Consider the following 24,819-nt stretch of genomic DNA (forward strand, 5'->3'; position numbering starts at 1 on the left):
TTCGCTGCCTATTTATACCATGGAAAAACATACTTACGTCGCTGAGATGATATAAATTTACAAAAGAAAACAATTCACCTCTTCTCTTAATATAAAATATTATCCCACTTTGTAGCATTAAAACGTCAGAGTATATTTTTAGTTCAATTACAAAATTGACTCAACTTCCTCTGTGCAAAATAAATCTCTTCGAAAAGCTTTTCAGTAGCGCAAAGCAAATATCTTGAGAAAAAGAAAATATTTACAGTTTTGGAATACTTGACGTAAATGAAACTCAGTGAACTCGTTCGAGAGAACCCTTATATTTACTATTAAGTCGGTTTATTTAGTTGTTGATGTTTAATAGGACCTTGTTAATACATTAAAAACAGTTTGAACTTTCTATTTATTTATCTTCCTGATCTTCTTCTAAAATGTTGGACTGTCTAATTTATTTATTGAAGTGTGGGTATATACAATATGCTCAGTTTTTCTGTCTGGTGCAAAAAGAAAGAAGTTAAAGTTTTCCCTCGCTGAAAGCTTCATTTGTCCTAACCGATCCATTTTTTGGTAACTTTATAAGAACTAAAATACTGCTCCGTTAGGTCGCGACTCGTATATCGAAACAAGTATTAATCAAAAGGGAGTAGTTTCTGGAGAGTACAGCGGGTGGAGTAAGACTTCCCATTTTCAAGATTCCAAGTATGTTTTCCCGGTTTTGCAACAATTGGTCGAGCGTTGTCATGGCGAACAGTAACTTTGCTGTGTCTTTGCTCGTACTTCGGCCGTTTTTCAGGAAGCGCTCGAGTCAAACGCGTCAACTGTGCTCAAACGCTCGTCTTAAGTTTTTTTCGCTATCAAGAACGTTCTTTGTCTTCCGTGCCCAAATCGTCACTTTTAAAACAACTAGTATTCATATGTTGAAATTTCAACATGGTTGCCATAAACTTCACGCAATATTTAATGAGCTTCAGCCGCCTTTTTGTTCAAATTGAAATAAATTAATTTATAGACCTTTAATTGGTATCACTAATATTTTTAATAATTTTCGAAACATAGGTCTACTACTATCAACCCATATAGTCATGGTGAATTTATATTTCGGGGTAAGATGTTGGGTACGCCAATCTTTAAATGAATTGTAGCGACCTTGAGGCATGTCGAATTTTACATCATGGAATAATGGTCTACAGAATACCCAGAAATATAATCCCGGATGTTGAACACTGGCGGGGTGCCAGCAGCGCCAACTAGAACCCGACAACGAATAGCTGGCGGCAACCGCGAGACCTTTATCTGGGATGTTATTGAAGGGTATTACGATTCATTCAGTGCTCAACCATCGTTTGGTTTAGACGTGCCACATCATTTACCCTAAAGAATTAATGAATTAACAATAATTAATTTTATAATTTATAACTCAGTCTTACATTTTGAGTGACATAATGGCTCTATTAGATTTGTAAAACCTTCATCGAATATTTTCTACTTGTGCTGTGTATATGTGTGTATTGGTTTCCAAAGTTAATATATGTTATTGTGGGCCTAAGACCCACAAAATATTTTAAATTATTTCAAATTGTTTCGTAGTTTGTTGAATTGATATAATGGTTTGATGAAATATCTTCGTAAATATGCTTTAATTTATAGTTAGCTTTCCGATTTTTATGTTCTGAATGCTTGAAGTTAGATAATAGAGTAACTATTATTATTAATTGTAAATATAATATAATAAATAGTACTTCAAACAGCGAAACGAACGAAGATACGCATGTAGATGTTGGAAAAAAGTTTATGCAATAGACAGCTATGATTTTACTGAAAAACATGTTCTAGTAAACATGTTTTTAAACTCTTATCTTACGTAGTAATGGACCACATGTTGAGTACATACGTAAATATTACAAATACCAAATAACTTTATAATTGTTTATATTTCAGTAGTCAAAATACAAATTAAAAAAAAAATATTTCTCATATTGCTATACATAGAATGTCTGTGTCTCATCGCTGCGTTGCTATGGTAACCGTTATTATGTTGACCGTTGTAATGGAATAAAGTATACTTACAATTTAGGATTTTAGGATTAAATTTTAAGTTAAGCAAAAATCTTTTTATTTTTTTTTATATAGCTTGGGAATATTAAGTTTATCGGATGATGTTTGAATGGGATATTTTAAGCCTTTTTCCGAATTAAATCAATTTTAAATCAAACGGATTAAACAGTGCAGCATATGTGTAACACTTATGGGTTAAATTGTAAAAATTAAATTATATCTGACAAATCATTATATACGTACTATATATTCTGTTGCTTTTTTTCTCAAATATGTCATATTATAAATAATTTTTTTTCGAAAGGAATTTAATTATATCTCATGTTTTTTCGGTAAAATGGTTCGGTGTGTTTCCTGGGATATTTTTGTTTACTTTATTAATAATTTAAATCAGGTTGAGCCACATTGAATCATCATTGGGTTTAACTGGCTCATGTGTCATCGAATTGACTTTTTATTTATAGTTGTCGGGGGTGTCGGCCACCGAGAAAAATATCGATATTTTCAAAAATATAGATATATATTTTTCGATATTTTTAAAGAAATTAAGTACCAAAAATACTTAAATAGTTTATAAGAAATAATTAAGTTTTTTATAGTGCTTAATAAATATATTTAATTTTTTTTTGTAAAATATCGATATTTTTTTTCAAAATTATCAATACATCGATATATCGATATGTTTACGGCATTCTTAGTTTCTGCGATGTTTTTGAATCAAAACTTTTATTTCTTCTTAATATTTTTGCTAGTGCAATCTCCCATCAATTTCCACAACTTTTCCTATTTTCTGGCAATAATGTGTCGATAAAATGAATCTGGTTTGGCAGCTATACAACTGTCAATAAATTTTCGAATTTTAGAAACCGTTTGCTAACCAAGCCATGCTGAATCTGTTTGAACATAATAGCACAACTTCACATTCGGGCTGCAACAGTATGTCTTTCATACATTTTTAACATGCTATTCGGTATTACCATCAGCAATGCATCGCTCAATTTGTTAAAATAAAGTTACATCCATAGATATGTTGTGTTATGCTGATACCATCATATCACAGATTTTATGGTCATGAATATTTCATCACAGAAATCTTTTATTTTTTGCCTGGCAAGTAATTAAATCGAGATTTTTTCCCAACTTTTGGATTTTTCTTATGACATGTAAACATCTGGAACAGTTGATTCATCAATTGCTAAGCCACCTGAAAGTCCTTTGTGAATTTAAGCTGTAATTTTTCATGATCTTGCAATTAAAAATATTAAAATATAAAATAATAGAAAAATAATTTAAAAAATTTTAATAATAAAAAAATTATTTTGGTGTGCTACTTTATTAGGAATATGTATAGTTTATTATTATCCCTGGTGTTGTTTTTTTATAAATGATTACAATTATTAAATAATTGTTCTAAAAATAACGGAGTTGCTTATTTTATCAATAAATTGGATAATATATCGAAATTTGTTGGTATATTATGAACAAAAAACTGGCCTAGAATTAAGCGATATATTTAAATTTTGCGCCCAATTAATGGAACTGATATGCAAAAGTGGAACAATATACTACGAATAAAATCAATGCTTAAACTGCAGCACGTAAATCTGCTGATCCCGATTACTAAATTTTTAATCAAATGCTGTGCAAATGAGCGAAATTCATAGATAGTCTCGTAATAATGAACCATAAAAGTTGAAAGCACTGTGTAGTTTTATGGATACTTTTATCGGTCACTGATATGCATGTTTAATGGGAAACATAGTAATGTATTTTATTTACCGGAAATTTATTTTTATTCTAGTTAGTGTCAATCGTAATAAAAATCTCATCTATTTGAAATTATTCACATTAATATTTTTCATTATATTGTCAATATTTGGCAATATATGTTCTAAAAATGATTTTATTTTTCTGTCTCAATGTCCCGCAACTTTAATAGGACAATATATTTTTATTATAATTAAAACATCTTTTCTATATAGATTTTTTTAGGTGTAAGTGGAGCCAGAAGTTGTGAGGAGTTAAGGTTGACGAAAAAGCTGGATGTTGAAACCATTCGGAGTTTAATTCATTGATTTTAATTCGGCATATTTATGTAGTTGCTTGTGAAATTGTGTTATCTTAATGTATGTTTATTATTTATAAATTGACGCTAACACATTTTTGGAATTTAATCTAGAGTTGAAGAGCGAAGTTTATACCACTTTTCGTCTCTTTCTTTGATTTGGTAACATGGCGGTATTAAAATGGCGTTGAGTTTTCTGTTCTGCTGTCGAGGACTTGATAGTATCACGAACTTCTATTATATATTAATAAGAAATCACAGAAAATTCATGAAAATTTAATCAACTAAATTTTGTTACATTTTTAAAAATGTATTGCTCTTGAGGTATACAACAAGCATACACAACTTTAAGAATAGATAGATCAGTTATTTGATGCTTACGTACCGGAAAAGTTAAAAGGGGGGATAAATATTAGTTCTATTATATTTTGAGTCAGATATTATGCCATCTGAAATGTAAATATTGATAAATAGATATCAGAAAATATAATACATCAAATTGACAGTGGAGCGTGTAAATGTAGGAATGTTTAAATTAATATAAACGGTATTGTTATATATTTTAGAGGTCTTAAATATTAAAATTCTATAAAAACAATCTCAGAGGGTAAAGCGTAACTAATTAACTAGAATAATAATCTTACCTTCACTAATTGGGCCGAAAAGTTGGTTGTAATTAGAAGCTGGGTTTGCTTTAAATTTGAAAACCTAAAAAATTCTTAGAGCTAGAGGAATAAAACGTAAAGCTAATTAAAAAGAGCAGCTTTAATAATTCGATTTTCAACGACGCGTTAGAATAGTTATTTCTAAAGGAAAAATCACTTCTGAAACGTTCGTTGAACGTGCTGTGAATAATCACGTTTGGTTTCAGATGTGGGAGAAAAACAATTCGTTATCTTATTCGGCAGATTTGGATGTTGATAGATGGAAATACTTTTTTTATCATTCTTTGTTTTCTATTTCGATCGAAGGGGAACTTATAATAATATAAACGAACTCGTAATATATTAAACAACTGTTGACTATTTTCATTTTTGTTGTATTATAAAGCTTTTTGAATTTTTTAGTATATATATATATATATATATATATATATATATATATATATATATATTTTAAATAATATATATAAATATATAGTATAAATAACTGTAGATAATATCTATGGTACTATAGTATCTTTATTTTATCATATTATGATAATAATATATAGAACTAATAGATCTATAATTTCAATTTTAGGGCTATATTTGCTAAATATTGCTGACTTTTATTTTTAATAATAATTATTATTGTTTATAAAAGTCGACGTTTGACTTTCACAGACTAAAGGCGTGTTCGGAGAGACGATCAGTGAGACGAAACAAAAGTGCAACATCTGTGTCACAAATGCGGCGATAAAAAAAGTCTAACAATAACATTTTAGACTGGTGAAAAAGTGAAAGTGCGATCGGAAAAAAGGTCAGTACAGTAGAAAATAAATGCAAAATGCCATAAAAGGTTAAGGGTCGAAAACTCAACATACGGACCACAAATACAGCGTAGGATAATTTGAAACATAAAAATAACAGTATTATTTCAACAATACGTAAAAAAATATGGAGAAGAACACTGCACAAAAAAAACAGATAAAATGGAAATAACAGGCACTCTACAATGCTTTTTTTTTGTTCTGGCCTAAAAACCAGGCGGTGGAATGCATGACGCATACCTGGTCGCGGAGACTTGCCCTGGAGTGACAAGTTGGACCGGGTTATGTGGGACTGCCTCTGGGCTTTATTGGGCACGAGGGCCCGGCGACTGTATTGATTCGCGAACCTGAGTTAACACACAACTGGGTACTGTCGTATGGGGGCAAAAGTTATGACTGTAGCGACGGATGAGGTCGTTTCAGCCTGGAAAAGGGGGAAAGCTTAGCGGTGATGCGGTGCTAAGCTCCCAGCATGTCGACCAGCTCGCGAACAAGCGCGTTTTCAGAAGAACTTGAGCTGAGTTGTTGTTTGTGGAATGATTGATATATGAAGTGCTTGATTTCTGGAGTGTCAGTTTCCCTATGAATTTGATTATTTCTGACAAACCATGGAGCGTTTAATATTCTCCTGAGGAGCTTATTTTGGAAAACTTGAAGCCGTTTGACCTGGTTGGGTGTAACAAACTTGAAGTAGACATTAGATCCGTAGAGGAGTACGGACCGAATTAACATCTTGTAAAATAAGCACTTGATGGAGACGGGAAGTCTGCTAGAAGGGCAGATCAGAGAAGATAGCAGGTTTGCTATAACCGAACCTTTTTGGATTGTTTTCTGGATTTGGGAATGCCAACCGAACCGCCGGTCGAAGTGAAGACCTAGGTACGTGACGTTATCCAGCCATGGAATTGTTGCGGTGTCGATCTTAAGTTGCGAGACGCGCAGTGCGTAACGCTTCTTGTGGAAAATGATGGCCTGGGTTTTCAGGGGGTTGATTTACAACCTCCAGAATTTGAACCACTTGACCACATGATCGAGCTGCTTCTGTAAACGTTCATGAATTGTAACTTCGAACCTTTCGGCCGTGAAGAAAGCAGTGTCGTCAGCGTAAAAGGCGACGCCAATTTGCTCTTTTCTCGGCATATCTGAAATAAAGAGGTTAAATAAGGCTGGGACCAGCGGGGAACCTTCAGGTACGCCAGCATCGATTTGTTTACGACTGGAAAGTGATGCCCTGATCTTGACCTGGAAAGATCTGTCCGAGAGATAGGACTTGATGAGAGCGGTTAGGTCTTACTGACCTAACCGCGAGGCCTAACCGCACGCACTTTGCGAACAATCTGTCGTGCCAGACCTTGTCGAAGGCTTTGGTTAGGTCCAGAAGAACTGCTCCAAGCTTTTTACGTTGGTCAAGAGCATGATGGATGTGTGCAGCCAGACGGGAAGCTTGATGGACGGATGAGTGGTGAGCGCGAAAGCCGAATTGTTCATCTGGAATGATGTTGTTTTCCTTTGTGAAAGAGTTGAGAGCGTAGAGTAGTGCCCTCTCGGCAAGCTTCGAAATGGCGCTGAGAAGGCTGATAGGCCTGTAATCAGATGGAGATGATTTTGCTCCTTTCTTGGGTATAACCGCTATATGTGCGTGTTTCCAAGACGCCGGGAAGTGTTGCAGTCTCATGATGGAGTTAATGATGTTTGCCAGTTCTGCGAGCTGCTTATGCGGGAGCTTTTTTAACTGGGTAATCGATATTCCATCGAAACCTGGAGATTTTTTGGTTTGAAGTTTGCCGATCATAGTCTGTAGAGACTTTGGAGACACAAAATGGTTGAGAAGAAAGGCGGGGGTTACTGGTCTTTTGACGGAGTTGGATTCGTTGATGACAGTGTCAATGTCTTTAGCTTTAGTGTTCTGTGCGGGTGGGAGGCGTTTCATTTGAGCTTCGTAGGTCTCTGCAAGGCGCTCGACTTTTTCTTGGTGATGACATGACACGAGGCATTTGGAGACACGCCAAAAGGAAGAGGGGCCATCCAGCCTTTGGCCCGCGATAAATGAGTTCCATTTCATTGCTCGCCAAGTCGAGACGGCCGCCCTTACCCTCTTGCATGCTCTGTTCGCCTCCCTTTTGTCTGCAGCATCAAGGGTGAATCGAGCTAATCTGCATAAACCGTTTTTGATGCGAATTTTACGTTTAAGAGAAGCGGGAAGGTTGTTGTCCCACGGCTGGGGTTGTGATGAAATTTTGACTGTGGCAGATTCATAAGCAGACTGAATATCGCGAGTTAGCTTGAGTACGGCTTCCTCAAGCTGTTCTGGTGTGTTAATTTTCGGAATTGGATCGGATTTCAGATGTAGATGTAAGATGTAGTTACATATCAACTAGAAAACTTATATTGAACTAATATTGAACATAATTTGCCGGACATAGAATCTGAAAATTGGATGCTTGAATTAGTCACGCCGAAAGAGTTAACCAAAGTTATTAAAACTGACATTAACCCCAGGAAATTACCAGGCTACGATTTAATAATATGAGAATTACTGCAAAAATTACCAAGAAAGGGAATTATAAAACTCACCAACTTGATCAATACAGCATTTAGATTAAAACATGTCCCAGACATTTGGAAGATGGCGGAAAATATAATGATCCCTAAACCTGGGAAGTCAGCAAACGAAATAAAAGCCTATAGACCTATATCACTGCTGCCAGTAATATCTAAGGCTTTTCAAAAAAACTCCTGTTGAAAAGAATAAAACCAATCATAGAGAGAAAAAATTTAATACCAACACAACCAGTTTGGGTTTATTAATAAGCACACAACAATTGACCAGGTCCACAGAATAACAGATGTTATTGAAAAAGCCTATAAAAGTGAAAAAGTATGCTCAGCTATATTCTTAGATGTAGCACAAGCCTTCGATAAGGTTTGGCATGAAGGCCTTGTTCATAAACTAAAGAAAATGTTACCAAAACAACACACCGAACTATTAAAACCATGCGTTACCACCAGAATGTTTAGAGTCAAACATGAAGAAGCTTACTCTACAATATAAGAAGCTAAAGCAGGTGTACCACAAGGAAGTGTAATGGGACCAATGCTTTATCTACTCTACACTTGTGATATACCACAAAATGGAAAATATTACGATGGCTACATTTGCTGATGATACTGCGATTATAGCTGTCAGAGACAATAGTGAAGAAACCTCACGAAAATTACAACAGGGAAGTGACAATATAAATAATTGGACAGAAGCTAGGAAAATAAGAATTAAAGAAAGTACTGTGTAGTACTGTATTAAATCTGTACATGTGTAGGTCACCTATAAATAGAGCGTACAAGAACCAATAAAATTAAATAATACTATCATTCCATATAGCAACAACGTTAAATAACTCGGAATGAGTCTCGATGCAAAACTTTGCTGGAAGGAAGATATAAAGAAAAGAACTGGAATTGAAATATATGAAAATGTACTGGCTAATTGGAAGACAATCACAATTATCAGTACATAATAAATTGCTATTATATAAGCAAATACTGATACCTATATGGACATAAGGAGTTCAATTATGGGGATGTTCTGCAAAGTGTAACACAAATAAAATACACATATTTAGAACAAAGTCCTGAGGCGTATTATGGGTGCACTCAAATACTATAGGACTGATTACCTACATCGAGACCTTCAGCTAACCACAGTCAGTCTAGAATTCAAGAATTGCAAGGGGGCATGAAAAAATACTCCATTCTCATACGAATATTGAAATATTGCAACTTTTGGATACTACCAGAATAGGACACAGATTCAAAAGAATCATGCTATCTGATCTTGTGCAGTGTTGTGTAGTGAGGTGCATATATTAAAAAATTCAGCAGTGACATGTATAACTATTATTTCACCAGAGACTGAGATAGGGCGGATGGGTCCTCCTAGTTATATACCTAGATTTAAGTTATCATAAAGATAAATTGTAGGTTAGACGGAAACGACTAGTAACAAATTATATTATATTATTATATATTTAATTAGTATTAATTAAATAATAAAAAAATTATTTATGAAGATGTTATAAAGTATTTGAGGTTTATTCAAAGTATATTTTCATGTGAGGAATTTAACTTAAAGAATTTAACTTAAGAAAGAAATATGATTTATGAAGAATAGAGATTTTGAAGAAAAACAATTTCGTGGAATTTCAATTACATAGTATTTTTGATGTTGGTAAATAATAATTTTTACGCAGGTTAATTTTAAATTACTATATTAATAAAAAGCAGAATTTTAAATAATATATAAAAATGTATTTTGGTTGACAATATTTCTTTTTATTATATTACAGAAAATATTATTTTTTCTGTTCCTTGGAATTTTTTCACAAAGCCTTGTTATATGATGTCATATTGGACACTAAATCAACTACGTTACGAATGGCTTCAGATGTTGCGCTTATTTGCATTAAGTTCGAATACATTTTCAGATGTCGAGTAAAAGTGATTTATTTAGACAGAAATGGAAAGAAAGCGAACTTGAAAGAACGAGGCAAACAGAAAATGTTACGATTTAAATATCTTTCCCTTTTAATTACCACTTATTTTATCTTGCCTTATATTATCGGTAGATGGTGGATCTTAAAAGGAAATAATGAATCAAAAACCTTTCTGTCTGCCTCCGAGACTACCTTTGAGCTATTTAAAAATTTTGGTTATAGTAGATATTTAATTTAAAGTACCGTATTTGATATTAACGAAATTATTAACAAATTTTTGCTTTGTTATTTACTTTTTCAGAACCATCCATTATTAAGGATTTTGATATACAATTTAATATACAGCATATGTTATTTATATACGATTTCTTATTTCATTCGTATTTATTTTTATATTTCATCATATTGCGAATACATTAGATTAAAGTGGTCTTAGAAGTTGCAGTTTGCATTAAGCTGACAAGTACAAATGATCTAGATGTAACTGCCCGAAAAAGATTGTAGTAAATTCTATGCCTCTTTGCTCGCTACTTCATATATTATACAAATATTTTGACTAAGATATATTGAAGTGAAACATTTAGATTTTCTCTCGCTTGTTAACGTTTGTTTTGTAACAATCTAACTGTGAAAGGTAGTGATGGCGATGATATATTTAGAAGGTTTAAACATAATTTTATCTTCTTGACTTAATTTCTTTAGACTTTTTGCTGTCATATATTTAAAATTCATATTTCAGAGACGGAGCCCTCCTCATGATACACAGATTTTCACGCTAGATTGAATGTACTCTATTTGGTGACATGCTTAAGGTTTCGCGCACTTCGATCTCTTGGAGTTTTAAAGCTAACTTGTTATGTTTTTTGTATTTTAATGTATTTTTATGCTAATTATGTACTTGTATTTTAATGCTAAACTTTTAAAATATAAACCTGAACTCACTTTCGCATTTTTCGAAGGAAACAAAATTTATGATGAATCTAAGGATGTATGAACGTTAATACCAGCCCAGTATATGACCAAACTCTAAAGACAGACCACATCTTAATTTCCTATTTTAATTTTTTAAGGAATTCAGGAACTTATAACAGTTTTATACAGTATTTCAACATAATATTATTCAGATACTATATAAACTCTTAGTTACACGGAAACTTTCAGATTTCATTTTTAATAGAGAAAACTAGGCGATTCACAAAAATATATTAGGAAAGACTCCATTCTCATGATGTAGAAGAATAACTAAGGATTACATATGGATAACATTAAAGTGAAGACTCAAGCTCAAGAGAAACGAACAGTGTGACCATGTGTTCATTTACCAAAAATCACTGAATTGTGCTTCTAAATTTTACTTTGTTTGATACCAAGCAAGGACGAATGTTGGCGTACCCTTTCGGATTTTATCCTATTAAATTAAAAATTCTATTCAAACTATTAAAGGTTCTTTTCAGAACCACATATTTGCAGCATTTGCTAACAATAAGACAAAAAGCACCTAACGCACTGTATTGTAAGTATTCGTTGAAAATAGCTAAAAGGATGTCATTAATTCAAAATTATAGTTGAGACTAAATAATGTGATCACCCGGTACTTCGGCTATTGTTATTTTCATTTTATTCAATGATTACCATTTTACTGGTTAGGTTATAACGAATCAAAGACAATTAGCTCCAATGCTCTAGAACAAATATGACCATTTCTAAAGAAGTTTTCTAGATCCTTTGGATTGGATCAATTTTTGTCAATTATTTTATTTTTGATAAACATTTATTCTTCATTGAAATAATATTATTTTATGTAACGTGTAAATATATATAAAACTTCTCTAGTTCTGGTAAACTATCTGTTTGTTTATGTTTAACTTGTTTAATATCTCTACTTGTTAATAATTTTAAGGTCTTTCGTATTAACCATATTTGAATACCTCTGGCTTTTGATCTCAAAAAATGTAAACACCTTTTATGGTATCGTAATCGATAAATTAGAACGTGGATAAATTTAGTTGGAGTAAAGATAGTGAAGATAAAATGGAAGTCTGTAACATTTTCAAATATTCAGTATTATTATTTGTAAATACATGACTCGGTAAACTTCGTGTCAGCTACATCTATATTCTCTATCTGGTGGCTTTTTACTAATCTGATGGCCATTTACTAGGCCGTTGTTTTGACGAAGAAATATTTATAGTTCTCGGACAATAATTTTCTTCATTCTTTGTGAGCGAAGCGCCTATCAATTTCTCTATCCAGATTGATTAATGGTCTGTATTTGGCAGTAGTAACAATGCTTCAAGTAAGTGATACATTTGTCCTTGCATCTGCATTTCTTTTAGATTCTAACTCTTTTGTGATATAAATTGAAATGTTATCGAAATATGTATAGATGATAGATCAGTCAGATGACGTCATTTGAAAACAACTAGAATAATTTTGAATCCTGACCTAGAAATGGTTAGAATCATTTACTATCCCAGAAATTAATGAGCATAACTAATCTGGTGGTGGGACAAATTTTGGTAATTTAACTTTTTCACCGATACAAACTAATCCACTAGATTCACTAGAGTTGCTATAATTTATTTCTGTGGTGCTAATAGAATGCTGCTCATTCCTGTGTCATAAGAGCACTGCGTCTGCAAATTGATTTCTTTGTGCTCTCTGTTATGTTTGATGTACACGAACTCGCTGTATTGTAAACATATGCTCTTCGTTGTCACTCTCGTCACTATCATAACTATACAACTATTATCTGTTTTTGTCTCTCACTGCTCATCACTGTGGTTATCACGTGGATGGGAGCTCGGGGCATAAATGAGTAACATCGACGATCTAAGTCAGAATGAAAGAAGCATATGACACCTTTTCATTGTTATCAATAAAAGTAGAGAAAGTTCTTGCGCACTAAATAGGCGACTAAATAACAACAATCACTACATATTTTATCTCTATTCTTCGTAAATATATATTCTAGTGCAATTAGAATAATACTTCTTTTTACTTCATGTTCACGTTATCGAATGGATGTACCCATCAAAAAATACTTTTATTTGGATGAAATATAAACTGTGTCAAAATATTAAATGGTTTTGTGATGAGAAATTATCTTTAATGTTTGATAACATACATTATTTATTCTAACCGCGGCTTGATAATAGTGACCGCTAGTTTTAATCAATATTAAAAAATTTTGGTCACAAATTATATTTCCGAGCGCATCTATAAATATTTGACAACTAACAATATTATCGATCCTTTGTGACAGTGAAACTGTTGATAAAAGAAGCAGTGACGGGTGAATTTTTTAAATATTTTCTCACAAAATAAAAATGTATCCAAATGGATTCAGTTGTTTTCCAGTTTTAACGAAACTAACACTCATTATATGTAGAAGATTAATCAAACAATATTTTAAATAATTTATAAAAGAAAAGTAATATTACACATATTAGGAACAGTTAGTGGAGCATAACATGTTATATTATTAAAGGAAGAAGTTAAATTTTTAGAGGATCAATAATATTTATTAGCAAGGGTATAATTAAGAACGTTCTGGCTAAAATCCAAGACATAATTAAAGTTATTCCTGCCAGCCACCTATTTACATGGAGGCGTGTATTATTTTCTCAGCCTAACTGTACTTCAATATCATTCTGGGATTAATTAAAAATTGATTATATATACATACACCGTACCATTCGACTGAGAGAGCGAGCTAGGCAGCGTCTCTCCAGGGAGTTGTTAAGACTGCGCGAGATGTTTACAACCGCTAGCCCTTCTATTGATTTTTCTAGGCGTTTTGATGATTAATAGAACATGTCATTATATTTGATGTACTGTCTATCAAACAATTAATTAAATATAGCTGTTATAAGATTGGTTGCCTCAACATTAAAAAATTGAACTTTGTAAAATTGCACACAATAGTATTGTTACAAAAATAATTTTAACCAAAAATATCTTCAAATATTTTAAAATTTAAATTGCGAACAAAACAAATCTAATTTGTTGCTTGGCACCGACTTCAAACTGATCAGTTAATAATATTGTTATTTGATATTGTAACTTGATAATATTGTAAATAGATAAATAGATTTAGATAGGTATTAAGCTAAATTGTATGATATAAAATACGTGTAGTAGATATGTTAAATACGTTTTTTTGTTTATTTTTATTTAGATATTACAACGATTATTATGTACATATTTTATTTTAAAACTTTTTTTTTCTTTGTTAAAAATCTAAGTTTGATTATTTTTTACTTTTTAGTGAGTTCCTTATTTATTTTTTGAAGTCGGTTCAATATTTTGTTAAAAATATATCTTATTTTTCTCTTTTTAGTGTTAGATGTTTACTCAATAAATTACAATAAATTAAAAGTTATGGTATAAGTATTACAGTGGATAGCCGAAGTAAAAGTACACCCTATATGAGGAAAAATAGGAATAAAGAAACAATGATTGAAAATAAGGAACGTTTTAGGTCCTGGGGTCTGCTACATAGACTGGGTGCTTTGATAAATGTTCCAATTGAACTAGAACAAAAAATTGCTTGCCCTGTTGGGAATCGAATCCGCGTGCGAACTTAATGTTCTAACCAGCTCACTATAGAAACAGTTGCCTATAACGTTTATACGACATCTCCTATGATATGGTTAGTGTATAAAAAGCAAACTGACTGAATTTACACTTAACTACTTCCGATTTTTCATCACGTCAGCGACACAGTTCAGCAGTAACATTATACACCAATATCTGATTATTTTAGATAAACAATATGTGGAAATATTGTACAAATATTGTATTGCATTGTTTAGTATAACACTTACTTCCTTTTCATAATTTCTAATGAACTGTTTATATCTTTTTTTGCTTTTTTCATTTTAAATCTTGTATTACGTAACATGTATTAATTAATGTGAAAATTTAAGAACACCCATTCTTTATTTGTTAGTATATGAAAAACTTTAGTATGAAACACTGGATATAGATGGCAGGTTGCTAAAACTCATATATTTAGATTTCACCTACATATAATTTGATAAATTGGATATATTATTTTAATTAATTGAAGTAAAAACACTCCAAATATATATTGCAATTTTTATACATATTATGTAATTATTGGTTAATGATTTATATTTAGTAGGTGTGTTAATATCAGCTTAATTTATTTTTGAACAGTTGACATTCCAATATACTACAAAGTTAGGGCAGTCCTTAATTGTTTTTGGCTACAGTTTTATTCTAACTATTCTATTACAGAAGAAATTAATAGTTTAGGTGTATTTAAATAAGCTTAATGGCCATAAAATAACAAATTTATAAAATTCGTCTTAGTAGTTTTATTAATTTATTTTTTTCTGAATGTTGTACTTCAATTTCTGATCTAACTTTTGTACTCCCATTGGTGCATATAAGTTCAATATTCGGCACATGGCTGGGCATTTTGGCACATTGTTAAGCTATGAAATATACAAGTTCAAAGGGTTTTTGTCCGCTCAACCTCCGGGTAAATACGCTATTGTCGAGGAATTGTTAACACTTCCACGTTTTTATGTCTACACAATCTTGCGTGGTCTTTTTTCTCTAACAGATTAATTTTTTCCCTCACCGTAGGTACCCTTAGGTCTTTGTTTATGTCCTAATTTCTAATATACCATGGAGCTAGTTTTATTTAACTTAACTTGTTATAGCTGATATGTTTGTATCATATCGATATTTGATCTCTTTTTTAAACTATAAAAAGAGCACAATGTATGCAACACTGTGGACTTTACTCTTCAAATGAATTGAAAATTTGTTTATAGAATAATAAATTGCTGTGAAGTGTTAGTTTGTATTCAAGTTATGTAAGTTTGTTTTTTTAATGTGCTCTGTCCAGTTGGGGTTGGCATTCAGTGTTCTAGTATTTTCTAGTATTTTACGGTGTTTGCGTACGGAATTACTCTAGAGTCAATCATCGCCACTACGTAATCTATTTTCCATGGTGAAAATGTTTAATCAGTAATTATTCACATTTGTTTTTAATGTATTTATAGCTGTCCAGATGTTATTATTTGTAGCGCATTAGGCAGCAAATATAATTATTGTTACTCCTTCACATTTTGGAATATCACCGGTATAAGGAAAGTCTAATGTTGGTCCAAGGAGACTAGCTTGTGGTGCATCAGCGTAAATCAAGTTTATATCTGAATATTCCTCGCCGTATCATACTTAGAAGGATTTGAGAATCTGTTTGATGTGTGTAGGAAATCAATTTATTAACTTATATTTAACGAATCTATATAAAAATATAACTGAATAATTTTAACTTTCAAAGGGTTTTTCAATTAAATTTATAATATGATGTAATTGATTAAGTGTCGAATGATTACTTCTAAATCTAGTAAGCCGGGTATGAATTGTTTTTCTTCAGTAATTGGTTTATGGTGTTTTTAGAAACATTTTTGAAACTGTTAACTTTAACTTTCTTTAAAAGAGTTTATGTCTACATCTTCCAATATATTTGGTATAGGTAAAGTCAGCAGGATATAATTGGAAAGTGTGTGCTCAACACTAAGCAGCGTAAAGTATCGTTATTTTTACGAATCGGTAGTTTTGTTGTTTGATAGGGAATAATCAGTAGTTTGATCATCCATTAAGTTCCCCAGAATCAGAATATATTTCATATTTAGCAATAAGAATTGATTTGTTGCCATGATTCCATGTGTTACGTTTTAGTGTCTCAAATTATTTTAGTAGACTAAGTAGACTGTTGCTGCAATACAATACTAAATTATATATGCTATTTCAGATTTGATATTGAATATGCAATTAATAGAAACATCCATGGGCGTCATTTTCAAAACACCTAATATGAGATAAATAATGTAGAAATGTAAATCTATTATTTGGGGTAAATATATACACATGAAATTATCAAGTCCCCCATGAATTTATACATTTACTTACCGTATATAATATTAGAAAGGCTTATAATTTCTCGATACTAGCAATTATTATGATAAATCATTGTTAGATGTTTTTTTTGGGAGACACTATTAAAGTGTATGTTCAGGTGCAAAATTATTATTAATTATCCGATATATTCTCACACAGTTTGCTCTAAATAGAGAATAGAGAATTGTCTTTATAAGAATTATAATGGTCTGAGTGAACCAACTATCTTTGAGACCAAGAATAAACAGTATTATTTTGTACAAACCAAATAATACCATCAGTATAATTGAATAGCGTTAGAATAGCAACTAAGTTAAGACACCATTAGGGATATAGATGAGAAATCACTTCCACATATCTTTTTAGTTAATTTGATCGTTTAGCGATCCCGTCAGATGTAATAGAAAATGAAGTGTAGCAACCTTCAGATGTTTCGAATTTTCCCGCAATTCTCAGCAGCCCACAGATCTACTCGAGGCGTTGCACGTATCTGAAGTTAGCACCCACGGTGAGGTGGCAACAAGTGGTACTGATAGAGGGTACGACGAAGCAACCTCGGGTGGTGAAGCTAGGGGATGACGCGACGCCTCGAGGTTCTTTCCGTTCCCGACTCTGAGAGTGATCAGACGTGCCACTGTTCGTAACACCTGGAGGTAACCCTGCCATGTGCATTTCTTTCTTTTTATATTCTTATAGTGTGATCTTGTTTAGTGTTTAATATCTGGTTTATTGTTTAATATCTGCTCGTCTAAAAATAAATATTTCTTATGCATATAATTATATTTGTACGGAAATAAATCGTCGAATATATTGTCTTTATCTAACCGCACCTGTACCCTAAAGAAGCAAAAATAAAAATGGTCAAATGACCAAAAACTAATTTAAGTTTTCAACTCAAATTCATTGTTTTATTTCTAGATCTGTTGGGGTATATTTGTTAGATAATAGATAATATAATAAACGCCGAATTTTAACAGTGTCTAAGTATTTATAATAATGAACGACTAATCAATCTTAAAGAATGTAAAATTTAGACTACAATGCAAATATAGAATATATAATTGCTTTTCCATAGAGTGTCATAAAACAATATAGAGTACAGTCACTATTCAATGTAATATCCATTGGCTCAGATTTATTTCATATTGTTGTTTTGATCTTTACATTTCTAAGAAAATTAAACTCTAAAATAGTTAAATATATTACCTCAAATTAATTATTAACTAACTTAACTAACCTGGGGGTTCTCCTGTATCGATAACCACTCCATCTACACTTGGGCCGAAGGCAAAAGAAAATTCAGGTGCAACGACCGGTGTGGATAATAAAGTATCTAACGGCTTTTCCCTGAGGCACTTGAGGAGATGAGAATGAGGTAACTCCGGTGAACAGTTGGCATGAATGGCTACTAAAGCTGCATATCTTGATGGTTCTTGTACTAATGCCCACGGGCTGAGCGCTGATCCTGACATTAAGATGGCACGATGAAATAATACTCCTGAAATGAAAAATCATATGTTTGAGAGTAGAATGGAGATATATTCTTATAGTATAGCATAGAAATAGTTAATAGTATGAACAAAAATTATACATATTATTTCGATATACACTTTTAGTTTAGTTTAGCTAGTTAGAAAAACTAATTTAAATAATTTTTCGGAAACATTGATGTGTTTTATAAACAACAAATAACTTCATATTTACTACGCGCTGTGTATATGATATGCGCTATGATAGCTACATTAACATCATAAACAGAGTATATACATAGAAAATAGGTTTTGGTGAGTTGTATGAGAAAGAATGAGAGTGTCGAATGTGACTTTTATGGTAATACATACGCCCATGCGTAGTATTCGCTCTAACTTTACAACAGTTATTTGCTAGTCTTTTAATTGTTTACGTTTTGTATAAAATATTTTGGTAAGTTTTGCTAAAGTTCATATTCTCTATTCTGTGTGAAGTATTTTATGTGTTGTTTATATATTTTATTCATAAACAGAGCCCCTAAATATAAAATTAAAATTTGAAAATTGTTCTAAAATAAATTTTATTTAATTTCGGGTTATGAAATGCCACCACAAAATTATAACAAACCTACAGACAGTTTTTGTTACATTTGTGGTGAGTTTACTCTAAAAATACAGCGAAATGTGATAACAGATCTTGTTAAAACAGCTTATCAGCTGTATTTTGGATTTTCTATTGATGAGAGATATTAAACTTGGTTGCCAAAAATATGTTGTAACAGTTGTTCAAGAAAATTGAGATGCTGGCTTGGGGGAAGTCACGAATCCATCCCGCTTTCAATGCCAATGATTTGGAGTGAACCACAAACTCATGAAAATGGTTGTTATTTTGGCATGATATCAACATGAAAAAAATAAAATAAGATCGTGTACCCGAATATCGCATCTGCTAAGAGACCAATGGTGATGAAACTCCAGTTCTACCAAATAATAGAGAAAAATTGGAAAATAAAAATATCTCTGGTCTACAGTCTCAACCAAGTTTTCTTTCTACTGGTACATTTTCATCTTCATACTTCAATAAGGTGACTTAAATGATCTTGTTAGAGACTTGGGGCTTTCAATTTCTCAAAACAAAGTTTCCTCGAATCAGTGATGCGAAATTGAAAAAAGGGATGTTTGTAGGTCGACAGATACGCGAGCTTATACCGGATGAAGTTTTCGAATCAAAATTGAAAAAGGTAGAAAAGAGAGCTTGGGTCCCTTTAATGAAAGTGTGCCATCATTTTCTTGGGAATACGAAATCTTATAACTACCGACAAATCATTAAAGAGCTTCTTTCTGCTTATAAAACTTTACGATGCAACATATCACCCAAAATTAATTTTTTGGATTCGCATCTAGATTTCTTCCCTGAAAATCTTGGAGCCGTCTCAGATGAGCATGCTGAAAGATTTCATCAAGATATTATGCAAACTGAAAGATGCTACAAATGAAAATGGTCATCAGCAAGGTTTGCTGATTTCTGTTGGTTGATTCGCCGAGAAACTCCAATGGAAACCATGAAAAGAAAGAAAACTACAAAATAACTTATAATGAGATATATGTGTAACTTGTGATTGTAGAAACATTTTTTTTTTACTGTAAAACGTCGACGGTATTTTTTTTCTCTTTTTTATAATACATGTTATTTTAATAATATTATTTTCTAATTAAATGAACGCTAATTAAGAAATCTATGTTAAAACACATAGATTTCTTATTATTTATAAATTTGTAAATTATTTTTGATGTTCAGAGCAAGAAATGTGGTGAATTCTTATCAAAAAAAAAAAAAAATCACAACAGGTGGACAGAGACTTATATAAATATATATTTATATAATTTTGGTTGATAAATTTGTTAAATCAGTAATATTTTTAGCTTGTGGAGGTTTTTTAATTATTGTTTTAGTTATAATTAGTGATAATTATTGATTGTTACTGGGAAATAAATTAAATAGTATAAAAGAATCGACAGAATTTCATTTAAATTATTTACAAATTATATAATAATTAACTGACTGTATGAAAAGATAAACGTAATTAATTACCGAGTCGAGTTACGTGGATGTTTTAACTTTAATTCGAGCGAAACAGAATTCTGACCTGACACAAAATTCTCAACGGTAAGTAAGTAAATAAAGAAATTATAGAATTATATTTAAGCAAGTTTCCAAATTGCCCACCAGAGACAAAGAATTTCCAGATCCGAATCGGCTGCTTTAGTTACTAAGGCGGAAAGCTGCTTTTATCCTTTGCTCCAAAAACAAATCCACAAGGAATCCAATTTTCTTGTTTCCCCTTAACAGATTTGCAAAAGAGCGAGCTGAAACTTTCACCGAAGAAGGGTTAAGAGTTTTGCGAAACAATTCGACTTGAATCAACATTATATCATTGTTTTATTTGATTTCTTCCTTGGCGGGTGTGTTTTTAATTAGTATACAAAAGGCCGTATCTTGCAATTGGAAACAAAACATAATCATTTATTTAGATAGTATCAGCAGAATAATGGAAATTAAAGGTTGATATTGCTCTGATGCATAAATAGTGAATTTTTCTTGTCCATCCTATGAATGTATCAAAATTATGTTATTTGCAACTGTGTTATTCTGTAAATAACCATATTATAGTATTTCCAATAAAACAGCCAATGCACGTAATCAGAATGTATGATGTCATCATGTCCCAAAGTTGTCACAACTTTGTTTCATAACGTCTACCGGTTTGTAACCTCTAATTATTGTCTTTTAACAACAGGTTCGACCAGTACCAACACAAATTGAATTTTATAGACTGATTCGTTTACATGTTTTAACTAGGGTAAAGTGAAAAGGAAAACTCCTTTCCTGAATCTACCCTCTACATTCAATAAGAATAAAACTATTGTTTCACCTGCCCATAATACTACTGTGATAAAAACAAACTCTTTAAGGAGATATTCTAGAGCAGAAATTAGAGAAAAATCGAGTTTTTTCATATTTCCATATCTTAACCGTTTAAGATTATGCCTTACAAAAAAAGAGATCAAAATTATTTTTAAAGATATAGCTATTTTATATTAAGTTCTATTGAACCGATTTATTTGAAATTTGGTGTGAGTTTTCTCTTACATTTTTCTAGCGTAAGTGATAAAACTATGGCAAAATTAGGATTTTTACTACTTTAAAATTGCATAGAAATATAAAAAAATGTTTAATTTTCCACACAGCCTTATTTTGGCAAAGTATTTTTTCAGATTCTGAATTTTAAGAAAATTGCAATCGTGTCAATTGTAACTATGTCGGTCTGTAGCCTTTTTAACCGAATTCGAAAAAGAAAGAGGTTCTATGTTCCGCTGTACATTAAAAAAAATATGTTCGCCGATATCTCCGTCAATTATGGACAGATTTTCAAAATTCTTATTTTGTTCGAAAGAGCGTACCTCTGAGGTAGTCTCATTGAAACCAAATCAGAATATGTTGGGGGAAAAGGGGGAGAAATCGAGGGAAACGCTCATGTTTCAAAGGCACGAGCAAAGTTCTCACATATTTTTTATCTAAAATAATCAGATATTTCTTTGTAGTGTTACTGCTGAGCTGATGTGACGAAAAATAGGAAGTAATTTAGTGTAAAAATCATTCACCATTTTAAGTACTAACCTTATGATATGAGACGTCGTTGAAATAAAATGTAACGATTTGAAAGGTGTATCGATTAGTACTTTATGCTCGCACGCGGAGGTCGTGGATTCGTTTCCAAACTGGGAAGCAACCTCTTTTTCCCTGAGTCCTGAGGCTTTCCTTATTTTTAATCATCGTTTCTTTACTGTTATTTTTCCTCATAAGGGCTGCACTTTTAATTGTGATATCTAATGCAATACTTAATAAAATAACTGGGTAATAGATTAAATATCTAGCACTAAGAAGGGAAAAACAAAATATTTTTAACAAAAAATTAAACCGATTTCAAAAAATAAATAAGGAATTCACTAAAAATTAAAAAATAATTAAAGTTAGATTTTTAGCACAAAGGAAACTTTTTAAAATAAAATATGTACATAAGAATCGTTGTAATAACTAAATAGAGATAAGCAAACAACTTATTTAACCTATCTAACACGTATTTTATAGTCTACTATATACACACAATATAGCTTAATACCTATCTAAATCAATTTATCTATTTACAATATTATTTTAACTACTACCAACGGATCAGCTTCAAGTCGGTGCCGAGCCCAAACAATAAAAAATAATAAAATTTTGTGAAATATAGACAAAATTAAAATTACGAACAAATATTTAATTTGTTGCAGTTAGTAGTGGTTAAATAATCTTGTAGATAGATAAATATGTTTAGGTAGGCCTAAGCCATTGTGTGTATATAGTAGAATATAAAATACGTGTAGTTGATATATTAAATAAGTTGTTTGTTTATTTTTATTTAGTTATTATAACGAATATTATATACATATTTTATTTTTAAAACGTCTTCTATGTGTTAAAAATACAAGTTTGATTATTTTTTAATTTTTAGTGAGTTCCTTATTTATTTTTTGAGGTCGGTTAAGTTTCTTTGCTAAAAATATTTTATGGATTTTTAATTTTTATCTCTTACGTATTGTGTAAATATTAATACATATTCACTAAAAATTATTTTCTGATTCCATACAAAAAAAAATCTAAAATAGAGGTAGGAATTTAGATATTTAGAGATTTTCTTAAACTGGTATTACTAGAATATCCCCTTAATAAGAAACGCAAACAGGTTGTTTATTTTTTCAAATTATTTTTTTTCTATTCAAAGTAATTTCCCTTGGATACGATATATTTATACTGACGTTTTTTCGATTCTTCGAAATAGTTGTTGAATTCAAGTTCGGAAAAGTCTCCTTTGATTTGATTTTAATTTCTTTAGTCGACACAAAACGATGTCCCCGAAGTGGTTTTTTAAGTTTTTGAAGTAGCAAGAAGTTCGACGGAGCTAAATCAAAGAGGACTGTTGAATTTTTAATGAAAAAGTTGCCCAATGTTGTGTCAGAAGGTGAAATAAGTGTTATCGGTTCATAACTCCGGCCTCTCGAGACGAATAAATTCTCAAAAGTGACTTATAACATACATTTTATTGATATACCTTACGACGTATTTATTATTGACATATATCGTTGATAGTCTCGGTAGAAAGAATTTATATTGAACAACTGCATGATTTTCACCTCTTATTATTTTTAATTATATCAGTTAATTGTATGTTACTAGAAGCAGAGATACAGCTTCGGAGAATAGAGTTTTGTATTTATAATTAGCGTTCATTTAAAGGTAGGAATGCGACATTTTTTATTTTTCTGGCAGATATGATTAATATTTTTTATATATTATATATACTCAAAATATTGTCCATTTGATTATATACATCTTGTCCATCTCTCAGGCAATTTATGTATGTCATTCCAAAAGAATTCTTTGTCCTTTGAGCAATACCTTTCACTGAGCCATTTTCTGTCTGGCGGAGACCCGGACGGAGAAGGGTCTGGAGAATACGGCGGGTGCAATAATATGTCCTATTCATACTTTCAACGTTTTCTTGGCCGGTTTTGCTTTATGAGTCTGCACGTTATCGTTTTGTAAAATCATTTTGCCGTGTCTTCCCATTCTGGACGTTTTTCGATCAATGATTGTTTCAAATTGATCGATTGTTGTTAGTAGCGATTACTAAAACAGTTAACTGTTTTACTCAAACTCTTACTGTTTCGAATCTTTTCAGTCTCTCACCAGAACGTTCTTTGTCTACACTGAAATCAGCACTTTTAAATTTTCGAAACTGTAACTGTACACCAGCAAACGATGAATTTTACGGGATTCTTTGGGAATAAGTGCATTTGGAAAATCGGAAAAGTAATCCGCACATACAGGTTTTCAGAGGAGTCATAAATTTATGACGGTGTTACTAATGCAAAATTTAACATGTATAGTTTTGAAGCTTCATGTCAGTAGAATAAAATGACATATGTGTCAAATCATAACATTCCATACTTAAGCCTAGCGACATCTATTAGGAAAGCCGATAATGGTATATTCATGCCACCTGGTATATTCATTAGAATTTACATTAATTTCATAAGGAAGTAAAATATTTTCAATGATATGATTTTCAAGAATTTTATGACTATTCGACCAGTCGGTAACAAAACTACTTTCTAAAAGTTTTTATACAGATCCAATGATTTTAGATTTACCAATATTATTCACAGGTTCTTATGAATTAATCCTGTTGTGGATAAGATGATTGGGTCAGTGCGGATGTCGTTTCACTTTAAGTACTCCTC

At 31.6% G+C, this 24,819-nt stretch overlaps 1 protein-coding gene across 1 annotated transcript in view; it reads right to left on the bottom strand.

The window, feature by feature from the left end:
- Positions 1–24,819, bottom strand: part of Nlg3 (Neuroligin 3) — a 781,379-nt gene that overhangs the window by 109,782 nt on the left and 646,778 nt on the right. Inside the window, exon 4 of the mRNA XM_076398792.1 lies at positions 18,243–18,503. Coding sequence (XP_076254907.1) covers positions 18,243–18,503 — 261 coding nt within the window. The remainder of the gene's footprint in view (positions 1–18,242; positions 18,504–24,819) is intronic.

The sequence above is a fragment of the Rhynchophorus ferrugineus genome, unplaced genomic scaffold (genome assembly GCF_030347505.1).
Source record: "Rhynchophorus ferrugineus isolate W39M unplaced genomic scaffold, kcgeb_rfMv2 rfM3, whole genome shotgun sequence".
NCBI classification, from domain to species: domain Eukaryota; kingdom Metazoa; phylum Arthropoda; class Insecta; order Coleoptera; family Curculionidae; genus Rhynchophorus; species Rhynchophorus ferrugineus.